This window comes from Aulostomus chinensis, chromosome 11 (genome assembly GCF_037954235.1).
Source record: "Aulostomus chinensis isolate RoL2024-O1b breed Wild chromosome 11, RoL_Achi_v1.0, whole genome shotgun sequence".
Classification (NCBI taxonomy): domain Eukaryota; kingdom Metazoa; phylum Chordata; class Actinopteri; order Syngnathiformes; family Aulostomidae; genus Aulostomus; species Aulostomus chinensis.
In genome coordinates this window covers 26,917,014-26,938,868 of record NC_141330.1, presented here as the reverse complement: position 1 = coordinate 26,938,868, position 21,855 = coordinate 26,917,014, and the positions used below count along the sequence as shown (strand labels likewise).

The window sequence follows — 21,855 nt, the reverse complement described above, 5'->3', positions numbered from 1 at the left end:
CCCCTCGAACCAGAACCCCTGGTTGAGTGGTCCGCTGCAGGACTGTGTGGCTGGAGGGTGCAGCAGGTTTAAATGCTAGTGACTGATGATCTCTACAGAATACAGCAGCTGTCCCACACACTTACAGGCTTGAACAGACCTTGATACATCGCCTGCTAGTGTCCCGCCCACATGCTCCCTAAACTGCCTACTTCATCATCTGCTTCAGTCTGAAGAGATGCAATGCATTGTGGGGGAGCTGTGAACGTCCCGCATGCTCACGATGCTATGAAGAAGATCTTGCTCATCAAGGGAACATTCGGTTCATTTACTAAATGTTTGCAGTTGGAACTTTTTCCACACGGAGCATGATGTCACCGCTCCCATGAACACGCGTGTTTCTCAGGGAGCTCATGTTTATAACATCTACAACACCGAGCCCGGCCCATGACCCAACAAACCAATAAGCAGACATAAATTCAGTTGATGACTTTTATTTTTGAAGATAATATTCAGGTCAAACAATATTCATCAATATCAACAAATGTGACAATAGAGTACTGAGTTATTGAAGTTACAACTACAAGCTGATAAATATCAGTTCAGTAAAAAGACATCAATGACAGAAGGGCAGAGACGAATGCCACTGAAGCTTCACCCTGAAGCTTGGCTCTGCCTTCATCTGCTCTCGGGTGTAGAACACTACAGCACAGGAAAGGTAGCGCCGCCCCAGGTATGATCGCCGGGACATCAATGCTGATGGTTACTCTTGAGTCCCCCCAAAACAGAAAAGAAAAATCAGTACAAGGAAGATTACATGAGAGACACACTGGTCTCCACCTCCAGAATGATGAAGACAGGGGAGAAGGAGGAGGTGTTGGACGGAGCAGGGCAGCTCCCCTCCACTCAGGTCAGACCAGCACAGGGACCTGAAAAACACAAGCAGAGCAGACAGCCCACATCAGACCACTGGTGGACGCCGCGGCCTCCACTATGGTGCTTGGACTAAGTCAGCCTCTTCAAAGCCGACGCAGGAAACCTGCCCTGGGCATGTTATTCCATTTGTAAATTATTAAATTGGTAAGAAACCAATTTGCTCTTTCTTCTAAAAGTGTCATGTAGTTGGAGGTAATTTATGAATAGTGGTCAATGGCTGAGTTTTAATTAAGTCCAGGTCAAAGTTCACGGCGTTGGAGATTGAAGTGGTTCATTAATCACCCTCTGGACCAGCTGGTATGTGAACGGCGTCGGCCCGTCACTTCTTATCTGAATCACACTTAACCGTGGGCCACGTGGAGTAACACCTCCTGACTCTCAGCACTGGGGCGTTCACGCTAACAGCTGGCATGTCAGGGATTTCGAATTTTTGCAGTTCAACAGGAAGTGCTCCATCCACCAGCAGCCAATGGAATTATTCCGCTGGATTTTGGACGATAGTAGGAAATCAGAGGTTGATGGGACGGAGAGGTTTTATTCTGTTGGATCACTACTTGTGGCCCTCGTCTCATCAAAGACGGCCCCTCCCTCCCTCCCCTCATCCTCCACACATTCCCTGTCCCTTCAACTTGTCCTCCTCAGTCCATCTTTCCAAACTAAACATCATTCTGAAGCTGTCTCCAGTCTGTTGGATATCTAAAATAAAATCAGGACAATTGGATCAAATTACTGCCGAAATTGCCACTAGCAACCCATTGCATTTGATTTTCAAGTTTTTTGAGCTTATCACTGCAGCGAACCACCTGCACTGTAGCCAGCCACCTGCACTCTAGCTAGCCACCTACACTCTAGCTAGCCACCAACACTGTAGCCAGCCACCTGCAATGTCGCTAGCCACCAACGCTGTAGCCAGCCTCCTACACTGTAGCTAGCCACCAACACTGTAGCCAGCTACATACACTCTAGCTAGCCACCTGCACTCTAGCTAGCCAACTACACTCTAGCTAGCCACCAACACTGTAGCCAGCCACCTGCACTGTCGCTAGCCACCAACACTGTAGCCAGTCTCCTGCACTGTAGCTAGCCACCAACACTGTAGCCAGCTACAGGTGACTTGACGTGTACAACACTTTTGATCCTGAGTTTAGAATTTGGAAAAACATTTGACGTAACTTCAAGATGGGAACAATCTACTCTCATGTAAAGCTCATTCTGATCAGTCCTATCATGCACTTTGTAATCACATCTCAAAAATAAAACAAATACATTTCAGTCAGACAGCTGACGTTTGAAGTATTTATTACTAATACTGTTTGGTGTTCAGGGTCCAACCTCATCACCTCTGCGTGTTTGCGTTATGAATTTAAGGAGCGATGTGTAAACATCTTACCCACCCCCGTCCCTACACACCCCCACCCAACCCAACCCTTTCCTACCATGAATGGTGAACCAGCCTTGCACAGTCAGCTACCCTACAGTATGATTAGAGGCTCTAAGCATGTTTTGTGAGTTGCTCAGAAACTCTGGTCAGTGAGACGGGTGTGACCTGGCGTCTTTTTCTAAAGGGTCTGCTGATGGTTTGGCCAGTCCAGAGAAGAACCTCCTCACTGCGGCGCGCATGGGTTCTTTAACAACGTGCTTCTTGAATGAGGCAACAATGCAGTTTTTAACAGCTACCATGTCAGAGTCCATCAGTGCTACCACCGCCTGTGCACTGCCCCACTGATCTAGCAGGTCTTTAAAAATTGCCTTTTCCAGATTTATTAAGGTCTTCTCAGTCACTTCGAAGTCCGTATTCTGGAGATCGGCCCAGGCTCATTAAGGCTGTTGGCCATATCCTGCAGCACCGGCCCTGTCAATGCACTCTCTCCCTCTCAAAGCGTTCTGGAGACAAGCTTAAGAATGAGGATGTTCATTGTCGCCCTCTTCACGTCTTTCAAATGCGTGAACCTTTTGGGTGCTGCACCCTTTGAGGTTGATGACAGAATTTTCCACGACAGGCTCCATCTCGTCTGCAGATTGAGAACTCAGCCCATCATCCATCACGTCTTCGACGTATGACTGGGAGAATTCAGCAAGCTGCTGCCTGATGATCTCTTGATCTGTGGACGCTAATCTTCTGGGGTCAACGCCTGCCAGTCGGGTTCGAACAAAGAATCTGCCTTTGCTTGCTCACTCTCGTGCTGCAGCTCCTCTCTCAAGTCATGTCTAGAGACTAACTGCGAATTTTCCCGTCTGGGGCCATCATGTGTTTTGCCTTAGCCATGAATGTTTTCAGCATGGCAATAGCGTGACTGAGCATACGGTTCAGCCTGCTGGTGGAGGGGATGCATTTGCCTGACTCCTTGGAGGCAGCAGCACTCACCCGCTCTTTTACCTCCTGAACAACCAGCCTGGCCAACATGTCTGAGCTCTCACACTGCTGGCTTTCCACACCCAGAGCCTCAGTGAAGCTCTCAGGCAGCGCGTCACGCAGGCTAGCCCCCACTTGGTCCTCGGGGATTTCAGTGGGCATTTCCTGGACGTTCTTTAACACTGATGAGCTTATGTTCATCAGCAGCCACCAAAACTTTTGTGGCATCATCTGGTTCACCAGATGCCAACAGCAGCTTTGTGGCCCTGACATTCTCTCAAAGGAGGATTTGATTAGTGAAGGAAAGCTACAACCGGTGTTGTTTGGAGAATCCTCCATCATCTCAACTGGTAAAAACTGAAGATGTGTGGTCTCTGGTTAAACTCTCCGAAACAACTGGTTGGTTGTTGGATGTTTAGCTTCTGTCTGTACTTCTCTCTCTCTTCTTGCCCTTTCCCGCCTCTGGCCACCCTCCACCCACCCTGGTGTTGTTTTACTTGTTGGGCTGTCTGGGAGCAAGACCTTTGGGGGGGGGGGGGGGGGGTTACTGTCACGATACCTGTCTCGTGTTTCCTGTTTTATTTTGTAGTCATGTCCTGTCTTCCTGACCTCCCTCCTGTGGTTACCTTATGTGTCTCACCTGGGTGATTGCACCACCTTTGTCTCGTTTCCCCTCATGTATTTAGGCTCTGTGTTTCCCCTGTTCAGTGTTGGTCTATTGCGTGTTGTTGCGTGTGCGCCTGTCACACTTATGTCTCGTCTCGTCTCGGTGAGTGAATTTCACTAACTGTGTCTCACGAGTGTCAAGTCGCCAGAGTCAAATCGCAAGTCTCAAGCCGTCTGCCAACAGTCTCCAGTCATCAGCCGCAAGTCACCAGAGCCTCCCTGTCTCCAGCCTCCAGTGTCCCCGTCTCAAGCCTCCGTTTATCAATAAATGTCTTTTGTGCACCGTCCCTCTCTGTCTGCTCTTGGGTCTACTTCCCTCCCCCCCTCACTTAACACATCAGGGTCCTTTCCACCATCTCTACCATGTGTTTATGCAAACAGAAGATCTCATTCAAGATGACTTAGCTAGACAGACTGGATAGGCTTGGACAGGTGACTGCGCACCTTGATGACTGAGTTTCAATTGCATGAAACTTTTTTTTTTTTTTCAAAAAGTAAAACAGTCACTTATATGCAGGGGTGAAAGTGGCTTACGTCTTGCCAGAACTGCATGCATGCCTTATGGGCGTGCACCGCAGAATGAAGTTTAATGGTTTTTAATCGGTTTTGGGTGATCTTTATTACAGTTTTCGAGTGTCTATTCGCCACACAACTGCAGCCCCCAGAGCCCCACCCTTCCTGCGCTACCCCTGGAAATGCTTTGAAAACTGCTTTTTACAGGAATTGCCTGCTACAGTGCTAACAACAGGGAACAGGCAGACATATAAACACAGATCATCAATGTCACTCAATGATTTCTTCTTCTTGTCGGTTCTCACTGGCAGACTCCTCAGAGAGTCTCGCCCTGGAAATCACTCTCATCAGTGAGTTGCTCTGAGTCTGAATCTTCCGTGGCTCTAATTTTGCTAACTTTTTCTCCTGCTTCTTCAACTCTGTCACATTTTCGCTTAAACATGTCACTTATTTTACGTCGCATTGTGCCAAAGCAGGTAGCCAGCAGCCGAGTTCTTTGATTTTGCCCTCTGTTTTATTTTCAATTTTTTTCATTCCATGAAAGCAGAACGCGTGTCGTTTTAACCAATCAAAACTAACGATGCTGGTAACGTGACCCACGTGTCCGTCTGTCAGCCAACCAGTAACGCCTCGCATGCAGAGATGCGCTTATGGGCGCGACTCCGTGTCAAGACGGTTCCACACTTAATGCGCAAGGCGCAGGATGTGCGGGGGAAGTCCATTCATTGTGTATGTGGGCGCGCTGTGACATCACATGAGCGCAAATCAAGCCCAGCAACTCGGTAGCGGTGCGCGTGCTTGCGCCCGCCCCGGGCACTGGTCTACGGCTGGGAGAATTAACCGTGCTGATCTCACTCAAGGTGACAAGCTGGACAGACCGGAGCAGCTTTGACAGGTGACTGTGCACCTTGATGACTCAGTTACCCTTTAAAAGGCATAAAACTGATATCTTTTCCAAAACGACACCATCCACTTACTGTATATGCATGTTACACCGTACTTAACATCGTTTTGAACTTAAAACAAGTATTAATGATTATTGGTAAGATATCATTACAAACCTAAATACTTCTATATGTTGCACAGGGTGTGGAGCTGGACCTGCTCCAACATAAAGTCTGAGATAACTTTTAACAAAATTAAAATAGACTTGACGTGTACAACACTTTTCCTGAGTTTAGATTCGCCATGACCCACTGCGCAGTGCGACGTCGAAATGACGTGTATTTAACGAAATTTTTGGACGTTTTAATCAGGTCGCCTGAAGGTGCAGTTTGAAAGGTTGTTTTAAGTCCTTTTCTGATGTCATATTGATGTCCAGTTCTTGTGGACCCCCAGATTGGACGTCTACAGGACGTGCAATGTAGGTTGAAATTGGACTTCGAAATCAGGTCCTCTGGGGGCGCATAATTAAAGTTTTTTTTGAACATCTATTTCTGACGTGATCTAGACGTCTGATCGTGACATCCACATGACCTTTAGATTACATTTGAGTGACGTCTTATCAACCCAGTTTTGACATCTACAGTACATCCAGGTGACGGCATATTTACATACTAATGACGTCGTCCACGTCCATTTAGATTTTTAGCTTTTAGTTTTGTTTCAACAGCCTTTACCTTTTACCTTTCATCAAACTGGGTTCCAACCTGAGAAGGGGACTACAATTAATCATAGAGGGTTTTAGATACAATCACAAATAAATTCCATCTCTTCAATTAACATTTTAAGTGGAAAAAGTGGAATAAAAATTGGTCCAGTCCACTATTGTGAATCACTTCTGCAATTATAACTTTGACACTTTACAGCATCCAAAAGCTATAAATTGAAGCTTTACATCATGCAGAAATAACATATTGTCCACTGTTTGTGGACTTCCGGTGGGACGGTGTCGAGTATGGACGTCTGAGTGTTGCGCTTCCTGAAAACCAACTTAAAAACTCTGTCGAGACTCAAATAAATCTGTTATAAATAAAACTATTTGGGACGTGGACGGAACTTTAATCAAGGTAAAGAACAAAAGAAACCCAGATAGACCTGGTAGAGAAGCAAGTCGACAAACCGAAGAAAAAGATAAGCTATCAACCAAAACTAGCGTCATGTCAGGCTTGGACACGATTAGCAAACAAATCCAAAGTATGAAAGGCGAACTTAAATCTGAATTCAAGACGTTTAAAGTAGACCTAGGGAAGCAAATGAAGGACGACCTGGCCGAATTCAAGGACGACATCCATCAGAAGCTGACAAAAGTCGCAGCCGAACTCGGAGAACAAAATGAAAAGATCGATGCTACGCTGACTCGCACGGAGGAGATGGAGCAGTGGAGCTACGATGTTAACGACGCGCTTGAACAGTTAATTCAAAGACAAGAGAGGATGGCTGATAAACTAGAGGACTTGGAATCAAGATCTAGACGAAAAAAACATGAGGATCTTTGGCGTTCCGGAGGGCATGGAGTCTCAAAGCGGCTCGGTAGCTAAGTTTGTAGACACCTGGCTGCAGGAGGAGCTGGGACCCGACATGGAGATGCAGATTCAAAGGGCCCACGGAGCAACTGTCCTTAAGCCTGATCCAGGCCAACCTCCAAGGTCTATTGTGATTAACTCTCAACAATTCCACACAAAGGAGTTGGTGCTGAAAAAGGCATGGGAAAAGAGACATGTTAAACTTGGGGACTTGGGATTTATTTTGACCATGACTACACGCTCAAAATGCAGCAGCAACGCAAATCATATGCTGGCATCAAAAAAGCATGAAAGAAATTGGGAATATACTTTCAAACACCGCTAAACAAGATCCGAATTCATTGGAGACCTACGTCACAGCGGCTACCGCAGCAATTGACTTGAAGAAGAGAGGGTACAGAGTAGATGATCTAACATCTGCCACCGGGACCACCGACACTGCTGAACGGCGTCAGGGATTGGATGTCAGGATCTGGAAGCGAATGGAGGGTAACAAGATGGCCGGGAGAGCAAGAAACCGCCAACAAAAATGTCATCGTATCAACAAAGCTTAAAAAGACAAGCACAAGTATAACAGTTCATTATTGGTTCGTAGGTTTTCGTTCAAGTTGCTTGTTATATGAATGGGTTTCGTGGTGCAATCATAATGTTGGTTGAGTAGGGAAAGTGACTCCAGACAGGAAGGGAATAGGATGAGGGTGAGTAACCTGATTTCTGTTTGGGGGCCCTGACTTCTTGAAAGGTCATCTCCCTGATGGTAAAAGAGAATCAACAAACGGGAGAGGCTGATATCTTTTTTTTGGAAGTCGGATGTGGTGGTGAGGATTTGTCCACTTGTCAAGTTCTTTTTGTTATGGCCCAAATGTTCTTGTTTTGGATTATTTTTTATATGAGGGGGAGGTGTTACAAGTTTGTTGAAGAGCAATATATTAATGAGTGAAAAAGGAGCAATACCAGTCCTGTCGTTAAATGTGAACGGTCTGGGAAATCCAATTAAAAGGTCTAAAATAAAGATTAAACTAAAAAAAAGAGAACACTGATAAACTTTTTACAAGAAACACACCTCTCAGAAGCTGAACATGAAAAACTGAAGGGATTTGGATTCAGACATACTAATTACAGTTCACATTATCATACACGTAAGAGAGGAGTAGCAATTTTGATATCCAATCACATTCAATTTGACTTTCATAAAGAAATAAAAGATCCAGATGGACAATATATAAGACTAAAAGGAACAAAAGATCAAACAACAGTAACACTGGTGAATACATAAATACATGAATACATATGCACCACCCAGGAGAAATAAGATGTTGTTTAAATCACTTTTCAATGTAATAGTTGAGGAGACAGAGGGAGGGTGTGTGTGTGTGTGTGTGTGTGTGTGTGTGTGTGTGTGTGTGTGTGTGTGTGTGTGTGTGTATGTGGAGGGGATCTTAATGCGAACCAAATAATGGACACAACTAGCAAAAAGACTACCTGGCTCACTGCTCAATTTTGTTAAAAATACCTGGGGTGATAGTGGTTTTACTAATGTGTGGAGAGAGCTACACCCTAAGCAGAAGGATTTTACACACTATTCTGCGACACATAAGGTGAACTCTAGAATTGCCTTTTTTTTTGGACAAAAAGAAAATCTGGATCTAATAGAGGGTTGTTGTATTGGGGCATCTGATGTGTCGGATCACAGTGCCGTTTATATGAGTGTCCATTTGAGGAGGAGACAAAAAAATACAATCTGGAGGTTGAACCTAGGAATATTAAACCACAACTCGATAAAAGATCAGATAAAAAGAGAGATACGTAATTACTTAGAAGACGATGACAAAGGTAATACAAGCCCGGAAATAACATGGGACGCCTTAAAAGCTGATACCTGAAACAGAACTATTATGAACCGGGTGCTAAAGCGACCAAGTTACTGGCGAGAAGACTAAGGAAGCAGAGGGTAGATTCGATGGTCACAGCACTCTGATTCTAAGCTGAACGCAATCATGAAGGAACCAAAAGAGATAGAAAATATTGCCAGAAAGTATTATCAAGAATTATCGGCCAATCAGTAACAATAAATCAAGAAGATACGGATAATTTTTTAGATGATCTTGACGTGCCATCAATAGGGACAATTCAAAATGAGAAAATAACAAAAACAATAACTGATGAAGAAGTTCAAAAATCAAACATTTAAAAAAAAATAAGGCACCTGGAAGTGAAGGATTCCCTGTAGAGTGGTCTAAAATATTTGGAAAAGAATTATCCCCATTGTCGCTCAAGACGTTTAACTACGTTATTGACACGGGCAAAATCCCTCCCTCGTGGAGAGAAGCGATAATTATGGTCCTACCAAAACCAGAAAAGGACAGGAAATACTGCCAGGATCAGGGGCCAATATCCATGTTCAGTGTGGATTACAAAATATTCACTTCAATGATATCGAAGAGACTCAAATCATTTCGAACAGACATTATAGATGAAGGCCAAGCAGGTTTCGTTCCAGGCAGACAAACACAAGACAACATCAGAAGGACTTTGCACATTATTGATAAGATTAACAACAACAATATACCATCTGCACTGATCAGCTTGGATGCTGAAAAAGCATTAGATCAGGTAAACTGGGAATATCTATATCAAACATGAAGAATTCAGTGAAAATGATCTCTTCCCTGTACAACAAACCTACAGCTAGAACAAAAGTGAATGGCTCCCTTTGGGACCGTATCAATGTAGAAAGAGGTACCAGACAAGGTTGCTGCCTACGTCCAACGCTGTTGGCTTTATACAGAGAACCTGTGGCTCAGATGATCAGGCAAAACAAATTAGTCAATGGAATAGAAATCAAGGGACAGCAGCACATTGTCAGCTTATTCGCCGATGACGTCCTTATATATCTGCATGACCCAGGAAATTAATTTTTTCTTCTGGTGAGAATGCTGGAACAGTTCAGAACGTATTCAGGTCACAAAAGAAATATTTCCAAAATGCAAATACTAATGTTTAATTATTTACTTAGTCAAGAATTAAAACAATTCCCATTGAATTGGGAAATGAAAACAATCCGATATTTAGCCATAAATATCCCTAAAAATCTCATGAAACTGTATGAAAGAAATTATGAGAAGATAGACAACATAATTAGGAAGGATATTGAACGGTGGTTTACAAATCCCATGGGACTGAATGAGAGAATAAGGACTCTTGTATCTATTTCAGTCCTTACCAGTCCAGATTCCAGAAACTCAGTTCAACAAATGGGATAAACTCATATCAAGGTTCATATGGCAAGGAAAAAGACCTAGAATGAGATACTGTACTCTTCAACTTTCCAGGGATAGAGGGGGAACTTGAAAGAGTACTTCCATGCAGCCCAGTTACAACCATTACTACAGTATTTTGGTGCCGTGATGATTGTTTAGCATGATGGAAGGACATCGAAATTCAAAAACAGTTTCCAATTCAGACACTTGTTGGCGAGAGAGGGACAGCACCCAAGACAGCAAGAAATATCGATATAAATAGGATGATGACATTTACTTTGGAAAAGTGCTTTGCAATAAGTCAAAAACTGAAAGTAGGGAATGAAGTTGTATGACTAAAGTGGATAGCATGATAGTGATTTTTTACCTTGTGACACGGATATGACATTTCAACAACGGTCATGAAAAGGATTTCAAACTATGACGACAAAGAAGGCTTGTGTCAGAGGACCTTAAGAAGTCTCATGACTCAACAAATCCGGATGTTTTCAGATATTTACAGCTAAAAGATTATAATAATAAAAAGATAAAAATATTAACGCCAACACAGCCAATTATTAAAATTATAATCCAAGCATATCAGATGAAAATCCCAACAGCGATCTCCATCCTGTATGATTGTCTGATGCAGACCAAGAATGAGGCGACAACATATATTAAAACAAAATGGGAGACTGAAACTGGAGAAATTATTTCTGCTGAGATAAGGAATGACATGTGGAAGACCCATCAGTCAACGGCACAGTCCTGAGGCTGGAGGGAGTTTGTGTGGAAAAACCAAACCAGATATTTTATAACCCCTCTTATCAAAAGTAAGCAACTGTTGAAGAAACAAATGTGCTGGAGACAAGAACTCAAACCACACTGGTTTGTTTGGGAAGTTCAAGGTTCAGATATTCTGGAAGAAGATACATAAAATTATCTGCAAGATGTTGGACTACAGAATCCCTTACTCATGCTGTCCTATGTACCTCGGACACTTGAAGGGTTTTCTACATGAAAGTGATCACAATTTGGTAAAAATCGTACAGCAGCTGCACGGAGGGCAATCACAAGGAACTGGCTGAGACCGAACGCACCAAGTGTGGGAGAGTGGACTGTCATTGTGGAAGGTGTGGAGATTATGGAGAGGCTCACCTATGAGCTGAGGTTGCTGCATAGTTGAGAAGGACTGGGAAGAGTGGCTTGTTTCTAAGCAAAAGATCAATCTGTAAGTATGATGGAGTGTAGCTATAACAACCCAGTCTCATGTCAAAACGTGAAAAGGCTCCGTTTGTCCACAGGTCCAAACCTATCAGTTCTACCATGAAGGCCTAAAAATTGTGGAATGTGTACGTTTTTTTCCCCCTTTTTCCCCTATTGGAGCGCTGGGAGGTCATGTGACTCTTTCATGCGGGCCTCTCAAAACAAAAACATGGCGGCCGCTCCTGTCATTGTCGGAGGAGAGTGCCTTATTCCAAGAGAGTTTTGATTTAAAAAAACATTCTGATGACATTTCTAGCAAGAAATGTACATTTTGTTTTCATAATCTTCGCTCAGTTCTTGTGTATAAACTTTGGTTTGTTCGTTGTTAAGATGAATCGTTCACCTCTCGGAAGAGAGTCGTTACAGTGTCAAGTTTCTGCTGTTGCTATGGTTCAAACCACGGGAACCTAAATGGCGTTTATGTGATTGTATTTTGTTGTTACATGGCGTCGTTATCTGAGTTGATAATATATTTGTGTGATTGTTGACTAATAAAAATAATATAAAACATATTGGCCCAGGAATTACCATCAAAAGATAAAATAGCTACGCTTGTTTGTTGTTGTTTGTGTGATTGTTGACTACAGCTGTTCAATAAAAATAATTCCATTTATCTGCTTCCGTGGAAGTCGGCCCCCCAGTTCTTCCTTGAGAAAATCTGGAAGTTGTAGATCACTCCGAGGAAAAAAACAAACAAACATTTTTACTACTTTATCTTTTGATTAAACTGAGCGAAAATTATGGAAATAAAATGTATATTTCTCGCCAGAAATTTCCTTAAAATGCTTTTTAAAATCAAACCTTTCTTGAAATGACGCTCGTCCGTAATGGCGTCCTTAGCAACCACCATAGCACAATATATTATCAACTCAGATAACAACGCAATGTAACAACAAAATACAATCACATAAACGCCATTTAGGTTCCCGTGGTTTGAACCATAGCAACAGCAGAAAGGTGACACTGTAACGACTCTCTTCCGAGAGGTGAACGATTCATCTTAACAACGAACAAACCAAAGTTTATACACAAGAACTGAGCGAAGATTATGAAAACAAAATGTATATTTCTCGCTAGAAATGTCATCAGAATGTTTTATTAAATCAAAACTATCTTGGAATAAGGCACTCTCCTCCGACAATGACAGGAGCGGCCGCCATGTTTTTGTTTTGAGAGGCCCGCATGAAAGAGTCACATGACCTACCAGCGCTCCAATAGAAAAGAAAAGGGGGAAAAAAACGTACACATTTCACAATTTTTAGGCCTTCATGGTAGAACTGATAGGTTTGGACCTGTGGACAAACGGAGCCTTTTCACGTTTTGACATGAGACAGGGTTGTTATGTGGCATGTTTGTTGAAGCGGTAATTCACCGATAAATTAAGGAAGGTGACCCCACTCTCTCCTGGAGGTGTGAATTCGAATCCCTCTTCTGAGAAAGGACATTTTGTCCACATTCCCATGCATCCACAATAGAATATTCAAAACAAAGTTGAAACTGAGGTGACTGAGTGGGTCATCCGCCAAAGTGGGTTGAACTGGCAGCACGAGAGGCAAATGAGTTTCCCTGTGACCTTCAAATGTTGGATCAAAGTCTACTGAAGACATGTGTTTTGTTCATAAACACATTTGTGTTACTCTTTCAATTCGCAATTCGTCCATTAACATCATGAGCAGAGTAGCCATCTCATCACATGACTAAAGTGTGGATTCTGTGTTGGTGGCAAAATATCCTGACATGCACCCACGCCCCTCACTAGTTTGCACACAGAAATGCATACTTTACTCGTTCAACGAGTTCCCCACATAGTTTTCAAAACTTACAGAGCTGAGAAATAATGTTGATGACAACAAAATGCCCACATTCTGATTGAGGCCAGAAAATTATAGTCCTCATCAAATATATTTTGGCATGAACTTGATCATGAACTTGAACATGCTGAAACAGCCAGATGAATTAATCCACAATCACAACAACAAGATAATTACCCATTATCACAAGATAGCATCATTACAAATTTTATTACAAAAAAAGATGGCTTTTCTTGGCCTGGACTTTATAAAAATGCGCACATAAAATGGGAGCGTTGTAATTCTCAACTCAAGATGAAGGTTGAATTCTGACCCTCACGAGAACACAGCCTGCTAAGTCTCAGTCCACGAGATCACAGGAAGACATTCTGGCTTGTGACTGTCATCTTGACATGACAGCAGAAGACATGACTGAATGTAGAAGTGGTGAGAGAACACATATATAGAAAGAAAGAACACATCTAGCAACTTGAGAGCAAGTTGGGACCAGACAAAACTGAGAGCAAGTGGAAGACAATTCAGCACCGGCAGAGACTTTTGAAGCCCCATTATGAGTTCCTTTGTGATGTATCTGGTCCAGTCCCAGCTCCAAAGATACTACAGCGCAAGCAATGAGGTTATGGACATGATCTGGGAGCCATCCGCCGCCCAGCATAGCAGCAACTACGGTGCCATGGAGGACATTGTCTGGAGACCAACTCCTGCCCCGAGCACCAATGCTGCAAGGCAAAATAATTATGGAGTGAACTGCTGCACCAGGCAGGCTAAGATCCGGAGGCTGACCCCTGCCCCTGAATTCTCCTACCACAGGAGAATTTGCCACCTGTTCTCAAAGATCGATCCCGATGCTCTGTGCAGGAAGCACAGAGCCAGACATTACACAAGAGCTCGGGCTGTTCCTTACGTAAAGAATTGCGGCACTGATGTGACGAAGGGTCACAGCTTCCTCTGCCAGGTGCATCGCCGCACCATGAACAGCCAAGCCAGGGAGAGAAGGATCTGGAGGCCGACCCCTGCCCCTGAATTCTCCTACCACAGGAGAATTTGCCACCTGTTCTCAAAGATCGATCCCGATGCTCTGTGCAGGAAGCACAGAGCCAGACATTACACAAGAGCTCGGGCTGTTCCTTACGTAAAGAATTGCGGCACTGATGTGACGAAGGGTCACAGCTTCCTCTGCCAGGTGCATCGCCGCACCATGAACAGCCGTGCCAGGGAGAGACGGATCTGGAGGCCGACCCCTGCCCCAAGCACCAGTGTTGCTGTTGAAGAGGACTACTTCACCAAGCTTGGTAGGAAGTACCTTGGGTACTATGGTGCCAGCGATAGAATGATGGACAGGATGTGGGAGCCATCCCCTGCCCAAAGCACCTTTATTTCACTGCACAATAATTATTTTGCAAGGCGTGCGTGAACTGCAGTGCCATGCAGGCAAAGATCCGGAGACTGGCCCCTGCCCCTGAATTCTCATACTACCAGAGAATTTGCTACATGTTTTGAAGGATAGATCCTGGTGCTCTGTGCAGGAAGCACAGAGCCAAACACAAAAGCCTGGGCTGTTCCTGTAAAGAATTGCGGCACTGATGTGACGAAGGGTCACTGCGTCCTCTGCCGGGTACATCGTCCCACCATTCGGTCGAAGGATGATGGGGTCCTCTACTTGAAGTGATGCGGCACAAGAAACCCTTGTGTCACCAATGCCGGGGAAGATGGAGTCCTGAAGAGGCCATATTTTGGCATCCCAAAGAAGATATTTGGTGGAGCCTGAGACAGCAAACATGCCACCCTTCATCAGAAGAACCACAGCACCACAAGAAAACATCATGGCAGCCATGACAGGGAGGATCAGGGTGTCCTCACCACCACCCTTAAACCTTAAAATGACCTTTAAGAAGCTTTGGAGTGGAGAATGTTTTTTTAAACCATCTTCCTTTCATTTTCATTTGTGCAATTGTCTAATTTATTTGAAATAAAACTGACTTCTGGGTTTAAATTGACTGTGACTCTCTTTTTGCATGCAAGCTGAAAGTTATGCCAGTAAAAACCACAAGTATTTATTCTGATAACAACTGTTCACTGGATGCTAAATATGCTATGAACATTCAATGCAATGATTTTGACAAACCTTTGGCTAAAATGTATTCATGTGGTGGGAACAATCGATTCCAAATCCCAAAAAGCAGCTATTGGCTGTCCCAATAGTAGCCAGACATCGCTAGATGGCATCATCAGTTAATTTGCATAATACTGAATTTATATATAATGGACTTTATGTGGTAGATAACGGATTCTCATTATTGGAGACAGACAAGTGTGTGAAAAACATCTTAAATATGTTTAGACTTACAAATGAACTTTTTCTTTGGGGGGGGGGGCGGTTGGACCAGCTGCTCATTAAGGACATGAACTGGGGAACGGAGGAACGTGCTCACAAGACCTGAAAAAGTATATATATTTGTCACTTCCTCTGGATGCAGAGGGGTGGACATCCACTGCTCTTGCTGCAGCTGAGAGGGACAGTCTTCTACACAAGGACAGGGCCGCCTGTGAGTGCTTTGGGACAGGGGAGAGGCCCAGAGCAGGATCCACTGCTCGTTGAGAATAGGAAGAACAATATGTGCTTTTATGTTACAGTCTCTTGAAGCCTCCCATAACACCGAGAAAAAAAAGTTACTAGACATGTAGCTACTAGATTTTTCGCAGAAGAGTCACTCGAGGGGTCTGAAGGGTTGCTAAACATCAAGACAAACAGTGTTGGGAAAGTTCATTTTCTACATGAACTCGTTCAAAGTTCAGCTGACTGATTTTAAAATGAACTAGTTCAGTTCAAAGTTCGGAATTCAAAATTTTGAACGAAGTTCATGGTTCTAAAAATGAACTCGTTCAGTTCTTTTTTCCCAGAAGTTCCTTTGCGCTATATATTTTTTTAATGATTGCTGCAGCCCATGTGGTACCACAGACAGCAATTATTTCATCAGTTCTAACAATGTGTCACACTGCATCTTCATTTTCAATTTTGTGTCCCTCTGCATCCTTTATTTACTTGCACATCCCTTGAAAGTGCTTCAGGTCAATATGCCGTTTCAGGTTTGCGGTGGATGTGACTGAAGCGCGGATTTTCTTTTTGAAACCCGGCGGTCAAAGTTTGCTCAGAAATGTAAGATTTTTCCCAGCTTCCTCGACTTTGTCATAAAACTCTTTTAAATGACCGTAAATGACTTCCACGGAAGCGGATATGTGGAATTCCTGGCGCACTTTCATCTTATTTTTATTGAACAGCTGTAGTCAACAATCACACAAACAACAACAAACAAGCGTAGCTATTTTATCTTTTGATGGTAATTCCTGGGCCAATATGTTTTATATTATTTTTATTAGTCAACAATCACACAAATATATTATCAACTCAGATAACGACGCAATGTAACAACAAAATACAATCACATAAACGCCATTTAGGTTCCCGTGGTTTGAACCATAGCAACAGCAGAAAGGTGACACTGTAACGACTCTCTTCCGAGAGGTGAACAATTCATCGTAACAACGAACAAACCAAAGTTTATACACAAGAACTGAGCGAAGATTATGAAAACAAAATGTATATTTCTCGCTAGAAATGTCATCAGAATGTTTTTTTAAATCAAAACTCTCTTGGAATAAGGCACTCTCCTCCGACAATGACAGGAGCGGCCGCCATGTTTTTGTTTTGAGAGGCCCGCATGAAAGAGTCACATGACCTACCAGCGCTCCAATAGAAAAGAAAAGGGGGAAAAAAACGTACCCATTCCACAATTTTTAGGCCTTCATGGTAGAACTGATAGGTTTGGACCTGTGGACAAACGGAGCCTTTTCACGTTTTGACATGAGACTGAGTTGCTATAAATGAAGAATAGTAACACCCCCCTGTGTTTTTGTTTTATTGTGGCTTTGTTTTTTGTATTTGTTTTGTTCAGTTTGTTGTGGCCAAAAAATTTGTTTATTGTAAATATTGACAAATAGAAATAAAGTTAAAAAATTGCCACTGTTTGTTAACAAAACAAAGCATTTTGTTGATTATAGCTCAGAATGATAAAATGACAGAAGTTTTACAGTTCCATGTGTTCCAAATTTCAGAACTGTCCCCCGAAGGGTTCTAGGGGCAGCCAAAGACTCCCATTCAGGAAAAAAGTGAAGAAAGAATTCTAGGAAAACAAACTGACACACATTTCCAACTATTTACACCAACATTTTACATTTATTTACAATTCACATTGATTTTTTTACAACTATTAACACCAACATTTACAACTACTTACAAGTACTTTCAGAGGATTTACAATTATTAACAAACTATTAACACATATTTACACAAACTACTTTCAAGTAACTAGAACTGTTTACAACTAGTAATCTTTTAACAACTATTTTAATTCAGGCTCGACTCCCGGCCTCCCCTTGCTGGTCCACAATGTGCTGTTTCATGCCCAGAACATGTTTAGCCAAATTTAAAGGATTAAAGATTGAATGGTCTGGCCTCGCACCGCCACGTAGCTCCTCGTCTTCTCAAAGGCCATCTTTTATTTTTCCGCTTCCCTTTAAGATTAAATTGGGCCATCAAGCCATTGGTAAGGAGCCTATAATTGAATTACACGATCACAATTACACAGTGATTATACTTGGTATTTTAATTAAACAAGCAAAAAAACCTCTTCCCCTGTAACCTTAAACCTACCCCCCCCAAAAAAAGATGTTCTGTTCCCCCAGGGTATTCTTCCATTTTAATCCGTCTTAATCTAAGATTACATAGCAGTTCAAAGGACAGCTACAGCCTTAACAAAGTACTGCTCATGAATAAAATAAGACAAAAGAAATTAAAAAGTCACAGCAGAGAAACAACAAGAAGAGCCAACCTCAGCCCGTGGTGTGTTGCTAACATGTAGTGTTAGAAAAAATATCATCGAGTGGGGGTTCCGTCATTCAGGGTTCCCATCCCCCCCTACAGAGGCGAGTTACTACGTCCTGTTTGACTACACGTCTCTGCCCCCTCATACTGGAAGTGTTCTTTTCTACAGTTGCAACTTGCATTCACTCAGGTTGTTTCCATGTTTATAACTCATACATCTGATGTGCAGTCTACGGCCGTAATTTATCTATGAAGAATAATTATGACAAATATATCATAGAATAATGCAAACACCCACAGTTTACAGCGTAGCACTTGATTAGCATGACAAACGAGAGTAACAATGTTCAACTGGGCGATTCCCCGTCCAACTTTCTCTTCTCTCTGATGTTTTCTCCTGCATTTAGCTAGCTAGCTAGTTAGCTGCTAGCTAGCTAGTTAGCTGCTAGCTAGCTAGTTAGCTGCTAGCTAGCTAGTTAGCTGCTAACTGCGTTCAGCATTCAGCAAACTGCCAGAGGGGCAGACATGGCGTCTGAAACCGCCATCGCAAATCTTTTTTTAAAGTAACAAACTGTCCTCGTTCGCTCAGTCAAACAGGCTTTAGATGAAGTGAGACATGTAAATAACATTAAATGTCTTACCTTTAAGGGACTGAAAGAGTAAAAGGGTTTGAAAGGTTTGTGTTCAAGTCCGATCGCTCCTGGCAGTACAGTTGCCGCCTTCGTCTTCTTCTGTAAAAGGTGGATCGCAAGCAACGTTTAGGTGCATCCTGCCACCGACTGTACAAGAGTGCGCAGCCTCACTGTGTGTTCACACCAAACGCGAATGCGAATTTCGCGTCGCGTTATTCGTGCGAATTTGACGCCGGATCATTTTAGTGTCCATTTGTGTCATTCGCGCGAATTCGCTCACCTGCCCGAGTAGCAAGTATTTCCGGCAATGTTTCTTTCCGCCATTTCACCACGGACATTCAAAGAACTGTTGTGTTGTACCTGCCGTGGAAGGCCGAAATACGACAGAAAACTAAACGCCGTCGTATCTGGGTTATCAACACCATCTAGAGGCAAGCTCAGCTCAGTGAATTTCCCCGCTCGGTGAATCGAGCTCCTCCAGGGGCTCCGTCTGTTCCCACACATCGCCACAATCAACTTGTCCTCCATCTTCACAGTCAGCCATGACGTCGGGACATCCTCAACGCTGATTGGCTGTCGTAACGTGAATTTTTTGCCAAAGTTGAATATTTTCAACTTGCGCGAATGGCAAAATTTCGCGTCGCGAATTTGCGCATTCACCTCATTCGTGCCGCCCGACTCACTCACGCGTTTGCATAGACTTTGAATGGAAAGTGTTCGTGCGAATGCGCAAATTCGCTTACGGTGTGAACACACAGTCAGTGAATCAGTGGCTTTCACGACGACGATGACGACTTATGATGGTCATTAAACACTGGTTTCATTTAATGTTGTCAACTCCCTTCACCACACTCACCACATGCAAATGTGATGCTGACGTCTGAAACAGGTCAATTTAAACCTTGGACCAGTTTTGCACGTTGAATGGTTGGAGGTTGCCGCCAGCCTGCGATGAACCTGCTCAGCCACTGCAGGGACGTCTCTGCTGGAGGAGAACGGCAGGATGTGCCGATGCTATAATGCTAATAGGTGCCTCGCCTGTTACCAGACTGAGTGAGTCGTCTGCGCTGCTGATCCCTGTGGAGGATGGCCATATATGGGCGTGTTATGTTGCTGTTTGCTGCTGGGGAGGACGTCTCTGTGCTGGTTAAACCCCTCGACCTGCGAGTGGCCACAGCTAGCATGTACACAGAGCTGATGTTTTCAACCAGTACGGAGGTATCTGACCTGGTGCTGTGGACCCTGCTATCACCCCCCCACACACACCCTGTGCAGTGGCGTCACAGGTGGCCTCGTGTGGTAGGCACGTCATCTCCTATCGTAGCAGCTGCTTCTGGATGTTTCCTGTGCATTAACAGTAAATGTGCTTTCTCAGAGTGTAAGAACCCCCCCCCGTTTCTGAGCTGTCCCCGTCCCTCTTGTCATGTGATGGCATCCGGCATTAAGCCCTCCGCTTGAGAATGACGCTCATTTCACCTGTTGAAGGCATCAGTCAGCTTTAGGTAATCTCCGATCTCCTGAGCGGTGGAGAGAAGTGCATGCTGGGAGCTGCTGAGTCGACACGCTGGAGTGTTTGCTTGTGTTTGTCAGTAAGGGAAGAGTAACAGTTTGATTTGATTGGGGATTAAAGGTCATGAAGAAGTATTTAAAGTCTTCTACTCAACTTCGGGCTAATCACGTCTCTACAGCTGTGAGTCGGAGGAGTCGGCAGCGTCTCACGTCGCTGTTGTCACACTGTGTTGTCTCCCACTTGGTGGTGACGGAGCCTCACACACCCAGCCAGTAATCCCCTGCAGCAAAGTTTGGAGTAAGCTGACGGCATGGAAAAAGATAAATACGGATTTTCATTTTTTACCCCGTAATGAAAAATTGCCCAGCACCTCCTCCCCTGGCTCCGTTCATGTCCCGTAGAGCTTCACACATCCACATGTGGTCATTTAGCAAAATGCACAGGAACCTTCCACCTTCGGGTTAGGGTTAGGGTTAGAGTCCACAACGACTTCTGACTGGACACGTGACATCTGCAGAGCTTCCTGACTGTTTGACGCCAAAGAAACTTCTTCCAGTCAGACATTGAGGACATCAGTGACAAATGTCTTGCATTAACTTTGTTGTTTATTTTTCCCCGGGAAGATGCGAACTAACCCTATTAAATCAAGTAGTCACTTGGCCATTAATCTCAATGCGGCTGACTAGTGCCTCAAAGCTAATGGGGTTTAGAATTTGCATGAGGCGAGTTTACCCACAAAGCTTCGCCTAAGAGGATTGCTGTTCAGACAGAGAGCTTATTGTCACACTTGTTCATAGACATGGATTAACGATACGAGGCCCAGAGAACTCCACTAACTGTGGCAGCAACTCACTGGCTCACAGGGACGGACCCCTGCACATCTACGGTCCGCACTGCAACGGACCTCCCTCAGCAGAAGTAGCCACCTCACGGGGCTAGCGGGCAGCCCCAGCAGCCGCGCTCATAATGATGCCAGACACGTGATGATATTTCTGTCAATTATAAATATGAACAACTTGTTGAGCTGTTGGTCATGTTCATTCCAGACGGTCATACTGGTGTTAAATGTCCGATGGCGGTGACGCAACCATCCAAAAGTCCGTCAGACAGAGCTCGCTGGGAACAGCTCTGAGGTAAAGAGAGATGTGCCATTCTTGTTGTTGCATTGTTGCTGAAACCTCCCTTTCTGTTGAATATGTATGATTTTGCCGTATCACAGCGCTCCTGAATTCCTACTCTGTGTTGTCAACTTAGCGTTTTACATCATTTGAATAAGCTTCTTTCTGTGCTGCTGTTTCATAGTGACTAAAGCAGCTTTGGAGACTAAATATAACATGAATTCACTGCATTAATGCTTTCATATTTATCAGTTGGTGTGTGTTGGGGGGGCTCCACACATGGCCAAATAACAGTGGCTCGAATTCATTTTTTTTAAATTATAGAAGTTTGGTTCAAATTCAGAACAGTTTGATCAAGACATACACTAACACACACACATACACACACACACACACACTCACACAAACACACACACTCACACTCACAGACACACACACACACTCACACTCACACAATGACTGTGAATTGGGTTTGAGGAACCTTC

General features: G+C 43.8%; 1 protein-coding gene and 1 long non-coding RNA gene across 3 annotated transcripts in view; both read right to left on the bottom strand.

The window, feature by feature from the left end:
* Window positions 1-476: 476 nt before the first annotated feature.
* The window catches only part of tsnare1 (T-SNARE Domain Containing 1), a 130,569-nt gene continuing 109,190 nt past the window's right edge, over window positions 477-21,855 (bottom strand). Inside the window, exon 11 of one of the 2 annotated variants that reach the window (XM_086217422.1) lies at window positions 477-908. In XM_086217422.1, the coding sequence (XP_086073548.1) occupies window positions 743-908 (166 nt within the window). In that variant the 3' untranslated portion in view covers window positions 477-742. The remainder of the gene's footprint in view (window positions 909-21,855) is intronic. The other variant, XM_086217423.1, reaches the window with a different exon arrangement.
* Window positions 17,507-19,651, bottom strand: LOC147253888 (uncharacterized). Its single transcript, XR_015118448.1, has 3 exons — window positions 19,599-19,651; window positions 18,752-18,841; window positions 17,507-17,841 (listed from the first exon to the last, which is right to left on the bottom strand). It is a non-coding gene; the product is annotated as an uncharacterized LOC147253888 (long non-coding RNA).